Source organism: Podarcis pityusensis (assembly GCF_964106645.2).
Source record: "Podarcis pityusensis genome assembly, chromosome: 3".
NCBI lineage: Eukaryota > Metazoa > Chordata > Lepidosauria > Squamata > Lacertidae > Podarcis > Podarcis pityusensis.
In genome coordinates this window covers 110,974,929-110,991,829 of record NC_138026.1, presented here as the reverse complement: position 1 = coordinate 110,991,829, position 16,901 = coordinate 110,974,929, and the positions used below count along the sequence as shown (strand labels likewise).

General features: G+C 45.8%; 2 protein-coding genes across 2 annotated transcripts in view; one reads left to right on the top strand and one right to left on the bottom strand.

Annotated features, from left to right (window-relative positions):
* LOC308474485 (proteasome activator complex subunit 4) overlaps positions 1-16,901 on the top strand; it is a 201,365-nt gene that overhangs the window by 954 nt on the left and 183,510 nt on the right. The window lies entirely within an intron of this gene.
* On the bottom strand, positions 1,346-13,282 carry LOC308474523 (toll-like receptor 2). The gene is made up of 2 exons (XM_081000933.1): positions 13,118-13,282; positions 1,346-4,788 (listed from the first exon to the last, which is right to left on the bottom strand). Exons 1-2 carry the CDS (start codon positions 13,123-13,125, stop codon positions 2,301-2,303), a joined length of 2,496 nt encoding a protein of 831 aa, XP_080857059.1. The 5' UTR covers positions 13,126-13,282; the 3' UTR covers positions 1,346-2,300.

Below are 16,901 nucleotides of genomic sequence, written 5' to 3'. Positions count from 1 at the left end.
CCTCCAAAAACTAGGTGCGTCTTGTGGTCTGGTGCGTCTTATAGACCGAAAAATACGGTATTTATTTCCCAAGATTTCTACACCGCTTGGTTCAAAACCCAAACCAAAGACCTCTAAGCGGCTTACAAAGATTGAACTGGGGGAATTGCTGGTTCTCAGCTCAGCCTCTTTCTTTCAGTGAGGTGATAAAAACAACAACAACCAAGCTATTTTCTGGGTTGTACCTTTTCCGACCTCTTCAGGTGAGGGCTCACAGGACTGAACTCTCAACAAATCATCCACACACAGAGAAAACTTCTAGCCTATTTGCCTCCCTGATATTCAGGGATACACCAGGGTATGGTGGAATGTTCTATCGTGAGTCCCTTTTCTGTCCAGTACTGTCCAGACACCCATTTTACCTCCTCCATCTGTTGTTTCTGAGAACTAGGCCACTTGCCTTCGATGGGGGATGATCTGTGCCAATACATACATTTGCCAACCAAGTTTGTCCCCCACCCGTTTGTAGTCTGCATTTGCAAGCCTACATTTCAAAAGATCTTAGCTGTACACCGAAATAAATAACCAGAACATGCATGTACATTGGTCCGCAGGGACGCACAAGTACCCAGTAGCCAAGGTTACCATTGATTTGGGATAATGCTTCTGATTAATTTGGCATAGTGCAGATGAGTCCTCTAAAAAGCAGCATGTTTTTGTTTTTTTATCTCACGAAAGCCTCTCTGCCCACTGTCCCTGTTCTAATAACTAGGACCGGGTGATCTATTGACAGATCATCCAAAACTGGTCCATATCGTGATACTGGTTTTGTAATTTTTGACCTGGCAATATATTGCGAAACTGTGTGTGTGCCTGTGCTATGCAAAAATCACAATGTGAGGAAAACCCATGAAGCCAGCTAATGCCTCTATATAGCTCCATCCCTATTTCAGACATTGTGATGTATCAGTGTATCGCGATGTTTAGCTGGTGATATATTGTGATGTTGAAAACCAGATACTGCCCAGCCCTACTAATAACTGTCATAGGAAAATCTTCCAGGCTCACTTGAATTGCCAAACAAAGACACCAGCGAAGACTATAGGAGCAAAACAGCAGCTTGTAGGCCTGATCTTTATAAACAAGACTTCCTTAGCCACCATACGGAAGAAGCAGGAAGAAGCCTAGAACAAAGGATCGCTCCTTTTTTATATAAGTTTCCCTTTTTATTCACAACACCCTTAGTGAAGATACATACATCATATATACATCACAACTATGTCATAATCTGGGAGGGGTCTTCTGGCAGAAACCTGATCTTCAGGTTTGCCCCCATCCCTCCTGAAACATACTCAGAGTTGAGTGCTGATTTCATGCTTTTTATTTCAGCTCATGGTAAACACTGAGTGAGTGCTTTCCCCCCAAAACCTCTGGCTATATATGCATTATTTACACAATGGGTCCCATGTGATTGGCTGATTCAACTCCCCTCCTGGAGCCTGATTGGACTGTTCCTGCAGGCCAATCAGGTTGCTGATTCACTTCCTCCTGGAGCCAGATTGGGCGGTTCCTGCAGACCAATCAGGTTGCTGATTCACTTCCTCCTGGACCTGGATTGGATGGCTCCTGCAGACCAATCAGGTTGCTGCCTTCTAGGATCCTACCTGCCTATTGTTCTAGGATCCAAGCTCCGTACATTACACCTCCCTTGACTTCCACTTCACACCCATTAAGTAGAGTATGTACATGTTACTGTTATCCAGGTCCAGTTAAGCACACCCTTTCGTCTTGACCAAGCTCCTAATAAACTGAGGTTGGGTTTCCTATTGTTTCTGGAATGGCTACCTGTCTGGCACTCAAGGGCCAGGATGCCAGCGATTATCACCCTGGCAAGGACACTGCTGAGTACCTGGTCTCGGGGTTCAGGGATTATGGCTGCCCCTGCCCATGTCCCAGGCTCCCCACTTGGTAGCCATTTCCTTCCCGAGCAGAACAAAGTTGGAACGACGCAAATCCTATATGGGAGCAATTTTATATGGCTTTCTAAATGTTTCCCCATTTGCAGGAGTGTTGGTTTTGGTAGACGGCGTGTGTGTATATGATGTCCACAGGATGGGCAACCCCTCCCCCCAGGAAAAAACCTTTCCATAAATTCTGGTAACACAACCAAATGTTTAAACACTTGGCTGCCATTTGACAGTATTTGATCAAGTCTTTTTCTTAGCAACAGCCCCAAGCCAACATCGCAGTGTTCACCAGTCCAGAAATGTTTGTGTTCCTCATCCATGCACCCTGAATTTCCCACATGCCTCCTCTGCTTCCTAGCACAGCCCATTTTCCTCTGTCAAAGCCATCGGCTCGTTTGTCGTTTTCAGAACAGCGGTCAGCTGGCTCCAGAAGAGCTTTTGTTTGTGTTCCTCCTGGCTCCACTTCAAGTAGGTCTTCCTTTTCAGCAGCTTCCGGAGCTTGCTGAATTTCTGCGGGATGCTGTTGGGCGGCAGGTCTTCCAGCACAACCATAATGAGAGAGTCCTCGTTTTCGCTAAGAACCCGATGTTCGGCAAAGAACAGTTCATACTGGCACCAGCAACTGTTGACAAAGCTGGGCGACAGCACAAAGAGAACTTTGTGGCTGTTCTCAATGCAGTGGAAAATGTTCCTAACAACCGGGTGCCCTGGCGTGAAGTCTCTCTCGTGGTAACATACTCTAAACTCGAGGGCTTCCAGTTTTTCCAGCAGGGTCTCTTTAGCCCACAGCGCATCGTTTTCGCTGTATGAGATAAATGCGTCATACACTTTGTGTTCTGGCCTCTTCTTATATTGTTTCCTTTTTGCCATGCACCAGTACCATCCCATCTTAATGTACCAGACGCCGTCAAAACGCCAGCAAAGGCCTGTTAAGAGGGACATTGTCAAGATGGCCACACAAGCCGTAATTGCCATTTGAAGTCCGAGAGAACAACGCAGCATCGTTAGGTTGCTGTTTTCCACCGAAAGGCCCCGTTTCTTGAGAGGAAAGCTGCACAAAAGCTCCTCTTGGCCATTTATCTGCAGCTGCCGGCTCGCAAGGTACGTGTTCGCAAACCAATACAAGTCACAGCTGCAGAAGAAATGTTTCCCTTGAAGGGTTAAGACGTTCATGTTCGTCAACCGGCCAAAGGTCTCTTCCATAATAATGGTGATGGCATTGTTGCTTATGTCCAACTCGAGCAAAGATTCGGGGAGAGACCCCGGTTGCAAAAAAGAGATCTTGTTTCCTGACAGATTCAGATATTTGAGTTCCGGCAGAAATATTCCAGTGCGGTCCTGCAGTTCTGTAATTAAATTGTGGCTTGCATCAAGGCTGGTGAGGTGGTGAGAATGGTTTAGATTCAGATGCGTTATGAGGTTTCTAGAAACATTAAGGAATTCCAGCTCTTGTGGAGCCCTGCATAAATGGAACACGGGTATTTGATTCTTACTGATATCCAGTTCTTTTAAGGAGTCTGGAAGATATGCAGGTGGAAGATCCTTTATTTTATTGCTTGGAATCTTAAGCACTGTCAAATTAGGGAAGATGTTAAGATTAGCTATCTCTTGGATGTTACTGTTGCTTAAATCTAGGTTCTGCAATGAAGTTGGCGGCTGAGGAAAACCGTGCAAGGGGTTGTTGCTCAGGTCTAGAAAGAGAAGCTTTCTCATGGTGTTTGCAAACCATTCTGGAAGTTCTACGATGGAGCAGTTTGACATTACGAGACACCTTCCTTCCACGGGGAGGCTTTCGATGGGGCTGCGTTGTGGAAAATTGACAATCGACAAGCCTTGTATCCTGGTTTTTGGTGTAGACTTGAAGAGAGACGTCAGCGTTTCAGGATTGTATATAAAATGGTTTCCTTGAACATCCATCTCTTCTATATGAAAGTAAGTTCTGGCAAACACACGTGGTATTTGGTTAATGCGTGTGAAGGACAAATCAAGGCCTTTGAGACTCGAAGGGAGGCAGATGCTTTTCAAAGTGGTAAGAGGGTTGTGGCTGAGATTTAAGAACAACAGCTCGCTGTGCTTTAAGTCACACCTGTTGGGTACAAGCACACCTGATACAGTTATGCTGTTGTAACTCACGTCGATGGACTGAACATTCTTCATTTTCAGGAGCAGTGAAAGCAGGGTCCCTAAATCCATTTGCAGATTGTTGTGACTGGCATCCAGTTCTACAACCTTTCCCAACGTTGTGTTGCAATGCCTAGGATCCATTTCCCTCCTCAGATCTTCCTCAGACAGGTTTCTGTCAGATAGATCAAACATCCCACCCACTGGATTGCCACAACCTGCAGACATCCTCAGCGCAGGAGGTGGAAATACTGTTCCAGATTCATCTTGTCTTTCATAACCCAGAACAGTCCTTTTTAGTATCGAATGGACATTTAGAAGACTACTAGGTCCTTTGTGCTTCTCTGCTGGAAAAGGAGATCCCACGGTGCCCCATAAGGATGGGTCAGTTTGTGGAGAAGTCACCATTTCATTCATTTGTGAGAACTTAGGGAGTGGCACTTCTTGTGGTGGGCTGTTAAGTAAAACTTTGAAACTCTGATTGCTTTGAGGAACTAAACCTTGAATACTGGGGCCTTCTGCTTTCCTTCCTGCAATTTTTTTCAGAAAGCTGTGTGAGAAGTTATGGCTTCTTGTTGGAGTTTGTAATTCAGAGTGAAATGCAGAGTAATTATCGGAGGGTTTGGAGACATAGACCTTGTCTGGAAGCTGAAATCCACCTTCTCCATCACAGAAAAGAATAGAAATACAGAAATACAATATTCTGGTAATGATTCCCATCCTGGAGAAGAGGAAACAACAATCAGTGTTATGATCTAATATTTTATTTCATTAAAAGTTTGATTGTTCTTTATTCTGTGCAAAGTATAGTTTTAGATACATTTGCACAATTCCTCACATTGGGAGTAACATTTAATTATGGAAAATTAAACTAAAAATTATAAGGGGGTAAATGTGATAGAAATAATAGTATTTTTATCCTGCTTAACCCCTCCACTCAAAGCAGTTAGTAATGTACAACAAATGTAAAAGAATTGGGCCACACCTTGTTTGCATACCCTTGAACATTTCTCCAATGAAAATAGGGATGTTCTGTTCAACTATAATTAATTAATTATGATTATACCCCACCCATCTGATAAGAGTTGCCCCAACCACTCTGGGCAGCTTCCAACATACTGTATTTTTCGCTCTATAACACGCACCCGACCATAACACGCACGTAGTTTTTAGAGGAGGAAAACAAGGGAAAAAAATATTCCAAACGAAACAGTGGATGTATGATTTTTGTGGTTCATGCTGTGGCCACAGACATGTGATCTGACAGTGAGTTTGGAGTAGCCCAATGCAAAAATCCTGAGGATCCATGTGGATCCATGCTTTGTAACCACGTTTTTGCACCACTGCGGCCCCAGGCAACAGTGGGTGCGTGATTTTTATCCTGAGGATCCATGTGGATCCGTGCTTTGTAACCACGTTTTAAGTGGGGAGGGAAGGAAAAGCACTCAAGGGACATGGAGCACGCGTGGGGTGTGTGGAGAAGGATGCTGCTAATAATGCAGAAGAGGGGTATAAGGGGAGAAGGAGCAGGCCTGGGGTGGGTGGAGAAGGATGCTGCTAATAATGCAGAAGAGGGGTTTAAGGGGAGAAGGCTCCTCTCCTCTCCCACTTTGCTCCTTTAAAGCAAGCAGGCTCTGCTTTTCTCCCTCCTCCCTAGTCGAAATAAAAAAATTCCTTCCTGTAGCACCTTAAAGACCAACTAAGTTAGTTCTTGGTATAAGCTTTCGTGTGCATGCACACTTCTTCAGATACACTGAAACAGAAGTTACCAGATCCTTCTATATATTGAGAAGGTGGGGAGGGGTATTACTTAGAAGGGTGGTGGGAATCGGAGATTGGCAGATAGCTGAGATGAGCCTGTTGACGACTCTTAACGACTGTAATAGGTCTTACAGGAAAAGGCAAGGGGTGAGAAGGTGAGAAATGGCTTAGTCATGTATAATGAGATAAGAATCCGATGTCTCTGTTCAGACCAGGTTTCTCCATTGTTTTAAGTTTGGTAATGAGTTGTAATTCAGCAGCTTCTCTTTCCAGTCTATTTCTGAAATTCCTTTGTAGTAAAACAGCTACTTTGAGATCTTGTATAGAATGTCCTGGGAGATTGAAGTGTTCTCCTACTGGTTTCTCTGTTTTGTGATTCTTGATGTCAGATTTATGTCCGTTTATTCTTTGGCGTAAGGTTTGGCCTGTTTGTCCAATATAGAGAGCTGAAGGACACTGTTGGCATTTGATGGCATACACAATGTTAGACGATGAGCAATTAAATAGTCCCGAGATGGTATGTGTGATGTTGTTGGGGCCAGTAATGGTGTTGTCCGGGTGTATGTGGCAGCAAAGTTGGCATCTGGGTTTATTGCAGGCTCTGGTGCCAGTGTCCGTGTTAAGTCTGGTTGTAGTATTATTGTGGGTTAGGAGTTGTTTAAGATTGGGTGGCTGTCTGTAGGCAATGAAAGGTCTTCCTCCCAGAGCTTGAGAAAGAGAACTGTCATTGTCCAGGAGAGGTTGTAGATCTCTGATGATGCGTTGAACTGTTTTAACTTGGGAGCTGTATGTGATGACTAGTGGAGTTCTGTTATTTTCTTTTTTGGGTCTGTCTTGCAGCAAGTTCTCTCTGGGTATCAGTCTGGCTCTGTTGATCTGTTGTCTAACTTCATCTGCTGGGTATTTTAGTTCTGAGAAGGTTTGCTGTAGATCTCTTAGGTGAGAGTCTCTGTCTGTAGAATTGGAACAGATGCGGCTGTAACGTAGTGCCTGGCTATATACAATGGACTGTTTGGTATGTTTGGGATGGTAGCTAGAGGCATGTAGATATGTTTGTCGGTCAGTTGGTTTACGGTATAAGGTGGTGTCTATGTGTCCATCCTGTATTTTTATAGTAGTGTCCAAAAAATGTATTTCTTGCATAGATTGATTCATTGTAAGGTTGATTGTGGGGTGAAAATCATTGAATTTCTGGTGAAAGGTGTCCAGGGTCTGTTGACCATGTGTCCAGATGATAAAAATATCGTCAATGTATCGTAGGTACAAGAGAGGTTTGAGTGGGTAGGAGTTTAGGAAACGTTGTTCTAAATCTGCCATGAAGATGTTGGCATACTGTGGGGCCATGCGGGTGCCCATTGCTGTGCCGCTGATCTGAAGGAACAGGTCATCACCGAATTTGAAGTTGTTGTGGGTAAGGACAAATTGGCAGAGTTTGGTGGCAAGGTCCGCTGTGGTTTTATCTGAAATGGTGTTCCTTATAGCTTGTAAACCATCGTTGTGTGGGATGTTGGTATACAGAGATTCCACGTCCATAGTAGCTAGTATAGTATTGTTGGGAAGATTATTTAAAGATTGTATTTTCCTCAGGAAATCTGTGGTGTCACGTACATAGCTGGGAGCACTGATGGCATATGGTTTCAGAACAGAGTCCATATAACCGGAGACACCCACTGTAATAGTGCCAATACCTGAAATGATGGGGCGTCCTGGATTTCCTGGTTTGTGTATTTTAGGTAGAAGATAGAAAGTTCCTGGTCGAGGTTCTGTTGGTGTGTTGGCGAGGATCTGTTCTTGGATGTGTGGGGGTAGCTCCTTAACAATCTTGTTCAGTTCTTTCTTGTATTCTTGTGTGGGGTCTGAGTCCAATTTTGTGTAAAAGGCGGTATTGGAAAGTTGTCTGCGAGCCTCCTGAATGTAGTCAGTTTTGTTCATGATGACGACAGCTCCCCCTTTGTCTGCTTCTTTAATTATAATGTTTGGGTTGTTTCTGAGATTATCTATGGCTCTCCTTTCAGCATGGTTTAGATTTTGTTGTAAGCGATGGTGTTTTCTGGTTACATCTGTTTGGATTCTGTGGCGGAAGCAGTCAATGTACAAGTCCAGTGTGGTATTGCGTCCATCAGGAGGGGTCCATGTGGAGTCCCTTTTTGTGTAACACTTTTTCAGTGGTAGTTGGTGGTCAGTGTTCTGTTGGGAGGGTGGTTGTTGTTCTCCAGTGGGTTGAGAGGTGTTGTGTTGTGAAGTTGTTGTTTGTTCTGATTTGTCTTGTTGTTGTGTGTGTTGAAAATACTCCTTCAGGCGTAAACGGCGGAAAAATGCTTCCAAGTCCCCGTAGAACTGGATCATGTGTGGGGATTTGGCAGGGCAGAATGACAGTCCACGTGAAAGGACTGATTCCTCGGCTGGGCTGAGTGCTTGCTGTGAGAGATTGACAATATTGTTGATCTTGTTTTGATTAGTAGCCTGTAGGTTGGAAAGGTTAGAGAGTTTCTTGTTTTTCTGTTTCTTCAGTAGCTCCAGTTGAGAGTGGTAAATATTTTGTTTTTCCTTTTGGAACTCTTGCCAAGCTTGGTGGTTCCTGATAGAATTGTCTAATACAAGGAGTTCCTCCTTTATTAGCTTCTGTTTAGAGTAGAGAACGCTGATCAGATGTTTGAGCAGCTTCTTAGAGAAAGTGTTGCATAGTTTTCTTGCATATTCAGTGGGATACGTGGATTGTAGAGGGTTCTTAATTCTAAGACCCTTGGGTATAATGTCCAGGTTCTTGCATTTAGTAAGAAAGAAGATATCAGTCTGTACCTGTGCAAGTTTCTTGGTGAGGTTGATGGACTTCCATTTCATGCGGCTCAATGTGGTGCCTTCCATGGTTCCAGTTACAGATGGGTAGCCGTGTTGGTCTGCCATAGTCGAAATAAAAAAATTCCTTCCTGTAGCACCTTAAAGACCAACTAAGTTAGTTCTTGGTATAAGCTTTCGTGTGCATGCACACTTCTTCAGATACACTGAAACAGAAGTTACCAGATCCTTCTATATATTGAGAAGGTGGGGAGGGGTATTACTTAGAAGGGTGGTGGGAATCGGAGATTGGCAGATAGCTGAGATGAGCCTGTTGACGACTCTTAACGACTGTAATAGGTCTTACAGGAAAAGGCAAGGGGTGAGAAGGTGAGAAATGGCTTAGTCATGTATAATGAGATAAGAATCCGATGTCTCTGTTCAGACCAGGTTTCTCCATTGTTTTAAGTTTGGTAATGAGTTGTAATTCAGCAGCTTCTCTTTCCAGTCTATTTCTGAAATTCCTTTGTAGTAAAACAGCTACTTTGAGATCTTGTATAGAATGTCCTGGGAGATTGAAGTGTTCTCCTACTGGTTTCTCTGTTTTGTGATTCTTGATGTCAGATTTATGTCCGTTTATTCTTTGGCGTAAGGTTTGGCCTGTTTGTCCAATATAAAGAGCTGAAGGACACTGTTGGCATTTGATGGCATACACAATGTTGGAAAGCTGCTGAATTACAACTCATTACCAAACTTAAAACAATGGAGAAACCTGGTCTGAACAGAGACATCGGATTCTTATCTCATTATACATGACTAAGCCATTTCTCACCTTCTCACCCCTTGCCTTTTCCTGTAAGACCTATTACAGTCGTTAAGAGTCGTCAACAGGCTCATCTCAGCTATCTGCCAATCTCCGATTCCCACCACCCTTCTAAGTAATACCCCTCCCCACCTTCTCAATATATAGAAGGATCTGGTAACTTCTGTTTCAGTGTATCTGAAGAAGTGTGCATGCACACGAAAGCTTATACCAAGAACTAACTTAGTTGGTCTTTAAGGTGCTACAGGAAGGAATTTTTTTATTTCGACTATGGCAGACCAACACGGCTACCCATCTGTAACTGGAATTCCCTCCTCCCTGCTCATCCTCGGCTTAGCGAGCTGAAAAACTTTGCTGCTATGTAGCGGGAGTCTGCTTGCTTTAAAGGAGCCAACCAGACAGGAGCCGCTTACACTTGTGTAAGCGGCTCCCCTCCTCTCCCGCTTTGGTCCTTTAAAGAAGCAGGCTCCCTGTCCCTCTCTCCTCCCCACTCAGCGGCTCTTCTCCCGCTTTGCTGTTTCAAAGCGAGCCGCGGAGGAGGGAAGGAAGGGGAACCATGGATCCTCTGCTCACAACTGCAGCAGATCCCCCCGCCACCCGTAGGCATTCCCTCCATAACACGCACAGACATTTCCCCTTACTTTCTAGGAGGAAAAAAGTGAGTGTTATGGTGCAAAAAATACGGTATATAAGAACATAAGAAAACAATAAACATTTAAAAAAACTTCCCTACACAGGGCTGCCTTCTGATGTCTTCTAAAGGTTGTAAAGTTTATTATCTCCTTGGCTTGGGGGTGGGATAACTCCATACCCTCCAACATTTCTCTGATGATAATAGGGACGTCCTAATAATAATAATAATACGGACGTGGGTGGCGCTGTGGGTTAAACCACAGAGCCTAGGACTTGCCGATCAGAAGGTCAGCAGTTCGAATCCCCACAACGGGGTGAGCTCCCATTGCTGGGTCCTTGCTCCTGCCAACCTAGCAGTTCGAAAGCATGTCAAAGTGCAAGTAGATAAATAGGTACCGTTCCAGCGGGAAGGTAAACAGCGTTTCCGTGTGCTGCTCTGGTTCACCAGAAGTGGCTTGGTCATGGTGGCCACATGACCCGGAAGCTGTATGCCGGCTCCCTCAGCTGATAAAGCGAAATGAGCTCCGCAACCCCAGAGTCAGCCACAACTGGACCTAATGGTCAGGGGTCCTTTTACCCTTTACCTTTAAGGAAATCTTTTTGGGGATCATTCTGGGATGAAATCAGAAACCGGGATGGCTTCTGTCAATCTGGGACTGCCCCTGGAAAACAGGGACACAGAGGATCTGTGTTTGCTTCCCACTGCGGCCAACCAGATGTCTCTGGGAACCCTATAAACAAGCTGTGAGGCAAAGAGCTCTCCTGTCCTGCTTTTCACTGGCAGAACAAAGGTAAAGAATCTAAGCCTACATTTTTACTTGTGGGATACTGCCACTCAGTGCTCCCTGCCCCCCGAGGGGGGTACTCAAGAGCACATTACCGGCACCTCTTTTTGTGGTTGTTAAAAAGAGTGGCACTTACTGTAACAATTTCATGGTGAGTACTGGCACCTATTAGCGCTGCTGCCACAGGAAAAGGCTGTTTTTAAAGTCAGCCGATGTAGACTCAGTGGATTTTCTAAAATCTATATATAGCCTGTTGAAGTCAACTTGCTGGACACTCCTAACACATGACCAGATTGCAGCTCTCTGTATCTTCCTCTGACTCGTTGGTAGCTGCTGCAAACGTCATATGACACGTGAAGAAATTTGCAATTCACTAGGCCCCAAAATGTGGCACGTGGGTGGCACTGTGGGTTAAACCACAGAGCCTAGGACTTGCCGATCAGAAGGTTGGCGGTTCGAATCCCCTCGACGGGGTGAGCTCCCGTTGCTCGGTCCCTGCTCCTGCCAACCTAGCAGTTCGAAAACCCAAAACTACAAGTAGATAAATAGGTACCGCTCTGGCGGGAAGGTAAATAGCGTTTCCGTGCGCTGCTCTGGTTCACCAGAAGCGGCTTAGTCATGCTGGCCACATGACCCAGAAGCTGTAGCCGGCTCCCTCGGCCAATAAAGCGAGATGAGCGCCGCAACCCCGGAGTCGGCCACGACTGGACCTAATGATCAGGGGTCCCTTTACCTTTACCTTTAGGCCCCAAAATGTATTTATGTCATTGTGTTTATATCCCAGCTGTTTCTCGAAGGAGCAAAAAGTGCCATGTATGGTTCTCCTCTGTCCTCATTTCCTTCCCACAACAGCTGTGAGTTAGGTTATGTTGAGAGGCAGTGACTGGCCCAAGTGCACCCAGTGAGCTCCATAGGCAAGTGGGGATTTCAACCCTGGTCTCCCAGGTCCTATCCTGACACCCTCACCAGTTGATGGAGGCAGGGTCTGTCTCTACAGTCAATATTAAGGGTGAAGCAGCTGCTGCTGAAGCCTTCTTTGGTATCCACAAGGGCCAGGATGGAGAGCTTGTGGTCCTTTGTTTGGCTCCAACTCCTCTCATCCCATTGGCCAGGAGTTGGAAAGTCCAACACAGGTAAGCTCCGCCCCAGAAAATCAATCACATGACATGGCGCGCACACGCAATTTGAATGGCAATGCCCACCAACTTTTTGGGGGGCAGCCCCCTCAAATATTTTATTAGGAGACCAAAGAGACCCCTGCCCCTAGGTGTTGGCTCCTATGGTCCAAAACAATCGGCCCCAGGCTAACCACCCCTGCGCCAGGGAAAGGAAAGACAGAGAAATATGCAACAAAGAAAGATGGCAAGACAGGGACAGATCTCACAACCACATCTCACAACCATCCTCCAACTTTGAATAATAAAGAATAAGAATAAGAATAATAAAAGAATAAGAATAAATTGTCCAGTAGCACCTTAGAGACCAACTAAGTTTGTTCTGCGTATAAGCTTTCGTGTGCATGCATACTTCTTCAGATACACTGAAACAGAAGTCACCAGACCCTTATATTTAGTGAGAGGGTAGGGTGGGGTTTTTCTCAGAAGGGTGGTGGGAATGGGTGATTGACTCAATGGGTATGGTAAACCTGTTGACGACTGTTAAGGACTGCAATTAGTCCAACAGGAAAAAGCAAGGGATGGTATGCAGATGACCAAAAATAGTTTTAGCGTATCACCCATCTCTCAGTACCCTTCTGAGAAAAACCCCACCCTACCCTCCCACTAGGGTCTGGTGTAGGGGTCAACAAACTTTTTCAGCAGGGGGTCAGTCCACTGTCCCTCAGACCTCGAGGAGGGCCGGACTATATTTTGGAAAAAAAACATGAATGAATTCCTATGCCCCACAAATAACCCAGAGATGCATTTTAAATAAAAGGACACATCCTACTCATGTAAAAACACGCTGATTCCTGCACCGTTTGTGGACCAGATTGAGAAAGTGATTGGGCCGCATCCAGCCCCCAGGCCTTAGTTTGCCTACCCATGGTTTGGCGACTTCTGTTTCAGTGTATCTGAAGAAGTGTGCATGCATATGAAAGCTTATACCCAGAGCAAACTTAGTTGGTCCCTAGGATGCTACTGAACAATTTTTATTTATTTCGACTGCGTCAAACCAAAATGGCTACCTACCTGAATCGATAATCATGCTATTATTTATAGCCCGCCCGTCTTGCTGGGTTGCCTCAGCCACTCCTTGTCCTTTAGCGCACTTACCTGTTCATCTTTTTTGTTGTGAAAGTGGAAATCTACACTTGGAAGCAGCCTGCTCCTGCAGCCCCAACTGCAGCCCCACTGAGATTTGCCTTTGCTGAGCTCTTTCCCATCACTTTATCCTGCGCAGATTCTGTCGGCTAAGGAGGAAGTGTGTGGCTATGACACAGGAAAAGAGTTTTATGTCATGAACAAGGAAGTCCGAATATAGAGCGGAGAGTCCCTAAGGATGGAGGCTCATGTAACTGGAAGACAGTCAGTGACCCTACTGCTCAGGGCTTTTCTTATAGGAAAAAAGAGGTGTCAGTACTGCGTAGCTTTGAGTACCTAAAGTAAAGGTAAAGGGACCCCTGACCATTAGGTCCAGTCGTGGCCAACTCTGGGGTTGCGGCGCTCATCTCGCTTTATTGGCTGAGGGACCCGGGGTACAGCTTCTGGGTCATGTGGCCAGCATGACTAAGCCGCTTCTGGCAAACCAGAGCAGCGCACAGAAATGCCATTTACCTTCCCGCCGGAGCGGTACCTATTTATCTACTTGCACTTTGATGTGCTTTCAAACTGCTAGGTTGGCAGGGGCAGGGACCGAGCAACAGGAGCTCACCCCGTTGCGGGGATTCGAACCGCCAACCTTCTGATCGGCAAGTCCTAGGCTCTGTGGTTTAACCCACAGCGCCACCCGCGTCCCTTTTTGAGTACCTACCCCCTAGGGAAAAAAATCACTGCCACTGCTCAGTCAGTAAACACATGAGACGTAACCGGCTGTGTTCTTAGATAAATAAGATACACTATTCATAGTATCAAATTGTAAATTTCAACAGAAGTAACTCATAAAGTTCAACAAACGAACAAAGCAGAAGACCCAGTGGATCAGATCATTCTCTAGTCAGTTCATGCATAAGGTACATCCATGTAATGGTGTCCATTCCACCTGTCTGTTCATAAAGTCCAAGCCATCCACATGAAAGGTTGTTACAGTTCCGCAGAATCCTTTCACAAAGTCTAAGACAAGGATTTCCGGAATATTGGCCTTGTTTTGCCGTCCTGGGCTTCATCAGTAGTTAAAGCTCATGAACAGGATGATGAAGTAGTAGGTTCAGCCTGAGCCAGCAGGACTCTTCTTATGTTCTTAGGCCCCGAGCAAATGGAAATGCGAGAGGGAAGGCCAGTAGCATCCCAGATGTTTCACTCCCATCTTCTCTGATCATTAACTGTGCTAGCTGAGGCTGATGGGACCTGGAGACCAACACCTGGAGGGTCATAGGTTCCCATCCCATTATTTCGCCTGCAAATGGCCCTGAAGAACCCCTGAAAAAACGCTGAATCAGACTTCCTCTGGTTCATCTAGTTCATGGATGTTTATGCTGGCAAGTGACTCTCCAGGGTTTTAGGGAGCAATCTCTCCCTGCTTTACCTTGGGATGCCAAGTACCAAATCTGGGATCTTCTGCAGACAAGACAGATGCTCTATGACTGAGCTACAGCCCTTTCCAAATACAGATTATGGGAAGGACGCAACATCGCTGTAAAACAGGGCTTCCCAAGCTTGGGTCTCCAGTTGTTTTTGGACCACAACTCCCATCATCTCTAGCTAGCAGGACCAGTGGTCAGGGATGATGGGAACTGTAGTCCCCAAAACAGCTAGAGACCCAAGTTTGGGGAACTGTGCTCTAAAACAAAATGTTCTGTCAATGCAAACACCTTGGTGTGTCTGGTCTCGCCTCCTCCTTGCACATTGTTCTGGTTCTCTTGACCCCCCCAAAAAAAAGTCGATTTGGGGACGTGGGTGGTGGTGGGAGCTCCATTGTGCCAGCAGGACCCCTCGTACTGGTGCATGCCAGCCGAATTACCTAAGTTGGATCCAGCCCAGGGAGATGAGCCTCATCAAGTGCATCTTTATTCACCCATTTAATCAACATTTGTGCACACATAAAATCATGGATTTTGGGCTTCGTTATAGCAGCACTGCTGCTGTTATGATGCAGTTGGTTTGTAGTTCCAAGAGTTTCCCTAGCCAGCTCTTCCACCATCTCCATGGGGCTTCAAGGGTTCTTATCAACAGTAACCTTTTTGCTAGAACCCAGTTAAAGGTTAAGAGATGTCGCTTGCATCATCCCTCAAGTCATGTGTTAGTCTTTCTATTTTAGCCCGCTTGTGATGGAGACATCTTTTAAGGAAGTGGTTTCTCCAAGTACGTAGCAAGTTACCTCAAGCACTTATCTGCAGGCACCCGGAAGTTTGTGGTCCCACCATCCCACAGAAGTAATGGCGCAGTACGACTGCAGCAAAGCTCGATTTGTCCCAGAATACTATCACTATTAAGTTGATGCTGAATCATATGGATGTTCCTTTCATACATCATAGGTGTGGGTGCGAGGGAAAGTCTTATAAAGTGGAAAATCCAAGTTTGTATGATGAACTGTAAAAGACCCACTATGTGCTGTGCACATTATTATACTTGAACAGGCTTGAGGCCTAGGACTTTGGGGCAGACCTTGGGGTTCCTTGCCTGCACAGTGAGGTGAGCTGTTCTGCCTACGACAGCCTCATAAGCGAATGCCAAATTTTTAGCCACCTCTCCTAAGGTAAGTGTGTGAAGACTTGGGGAGTTGTTTTTTTTAAGAAAAGGCCATTTTGTTTGAGGTGGGTTTCCTGGGTGCAGAGGTACGCTAGCAGATAGCTGCCACATCAATGAAGGAATTGCTCTAGAGAGCAGCACCTTTCGTAGAATCAGCCGGGACCATGGGGGTCCTCTAGTCCAACCCTGCAATGCAGGAATTTTTCACCCCACATGGGGCTTGAACCCCCAACCCCCAAGATTAAGTGTCTGGGAGCAGCCGCCAAGACCACATAACACCGGTCTTGAAAGACCTACATTGGCTCCCAGTACGTTTCCGAGCACAATTCAAAGTGTTGGTGCTGACCTTTAAAGCCCTAAACGGCCTCTGCCAAGTATACCTGAAGGAGCGTCTCCACCCCCATCATTCTGCCCAGACACTGAGGTCCAGTGCCAAGGGCCTTCTGGCGGTTCCCTCACTGCGAGAAGCCAAGTTACAGGGAACCAGGCAGAGGGCCTTCTTGGTGGTGGCACCCGCCCTGTGGAACGCCCTCCCACCAGATGTCAAAGACAACAACTACTACCAGACTTTTAGAAGACATCTGAAGGCAGCCCTGTTTAGGGAAGCTTTTAATGTTTGATGCACTACTGTATTTTAATATTGAGTTGGAAGCTGCCCAGAGTGGCTGGAGAAACCCAGCCAGATGGGTGGGATATAAATCATCATCATCACCATCTCATTGTAGCCAGTGTGGTGTAGTGGTTAAGAGCGGTGGACTCGTAATCTGGTGAACCGGGTTCGTGTCTCCGCTCCTCCACATGCAGCTGCTGGGTGACCTTGGGCTAGTCACACTTCTTTGAAGTCTCTCAGCCTCACTCACCTCACAGAGTGCTTGTTGTGGGGGAGGAAGGGAAAGGAGAATGTTAGCCGTTTTGAGACTCCTTCGGGTAGTGATAAAGCGGGATATCAAATCCAAACTCTTCTTCTCCTCATGCTCTACCTAAGAAGCTGTCCCTATTTGTTAAGCGATTCAAGGTCTGCTTAGGCAGTGGTAGAATTCTTGCTGAGAGACGACACTCTGCAGACGTTTATTGATGGTGGCACGCCTTTTACACCAAGGCATGGGGTAGAATCACAGAATTGTGGAGTTGGAAGGGACCAGAAGGGTCATTCGGTCCAAACCTGTGCAATACAGGAATCTTTTGCCCAACGTGAGGCGAAAGGGATGCTGGG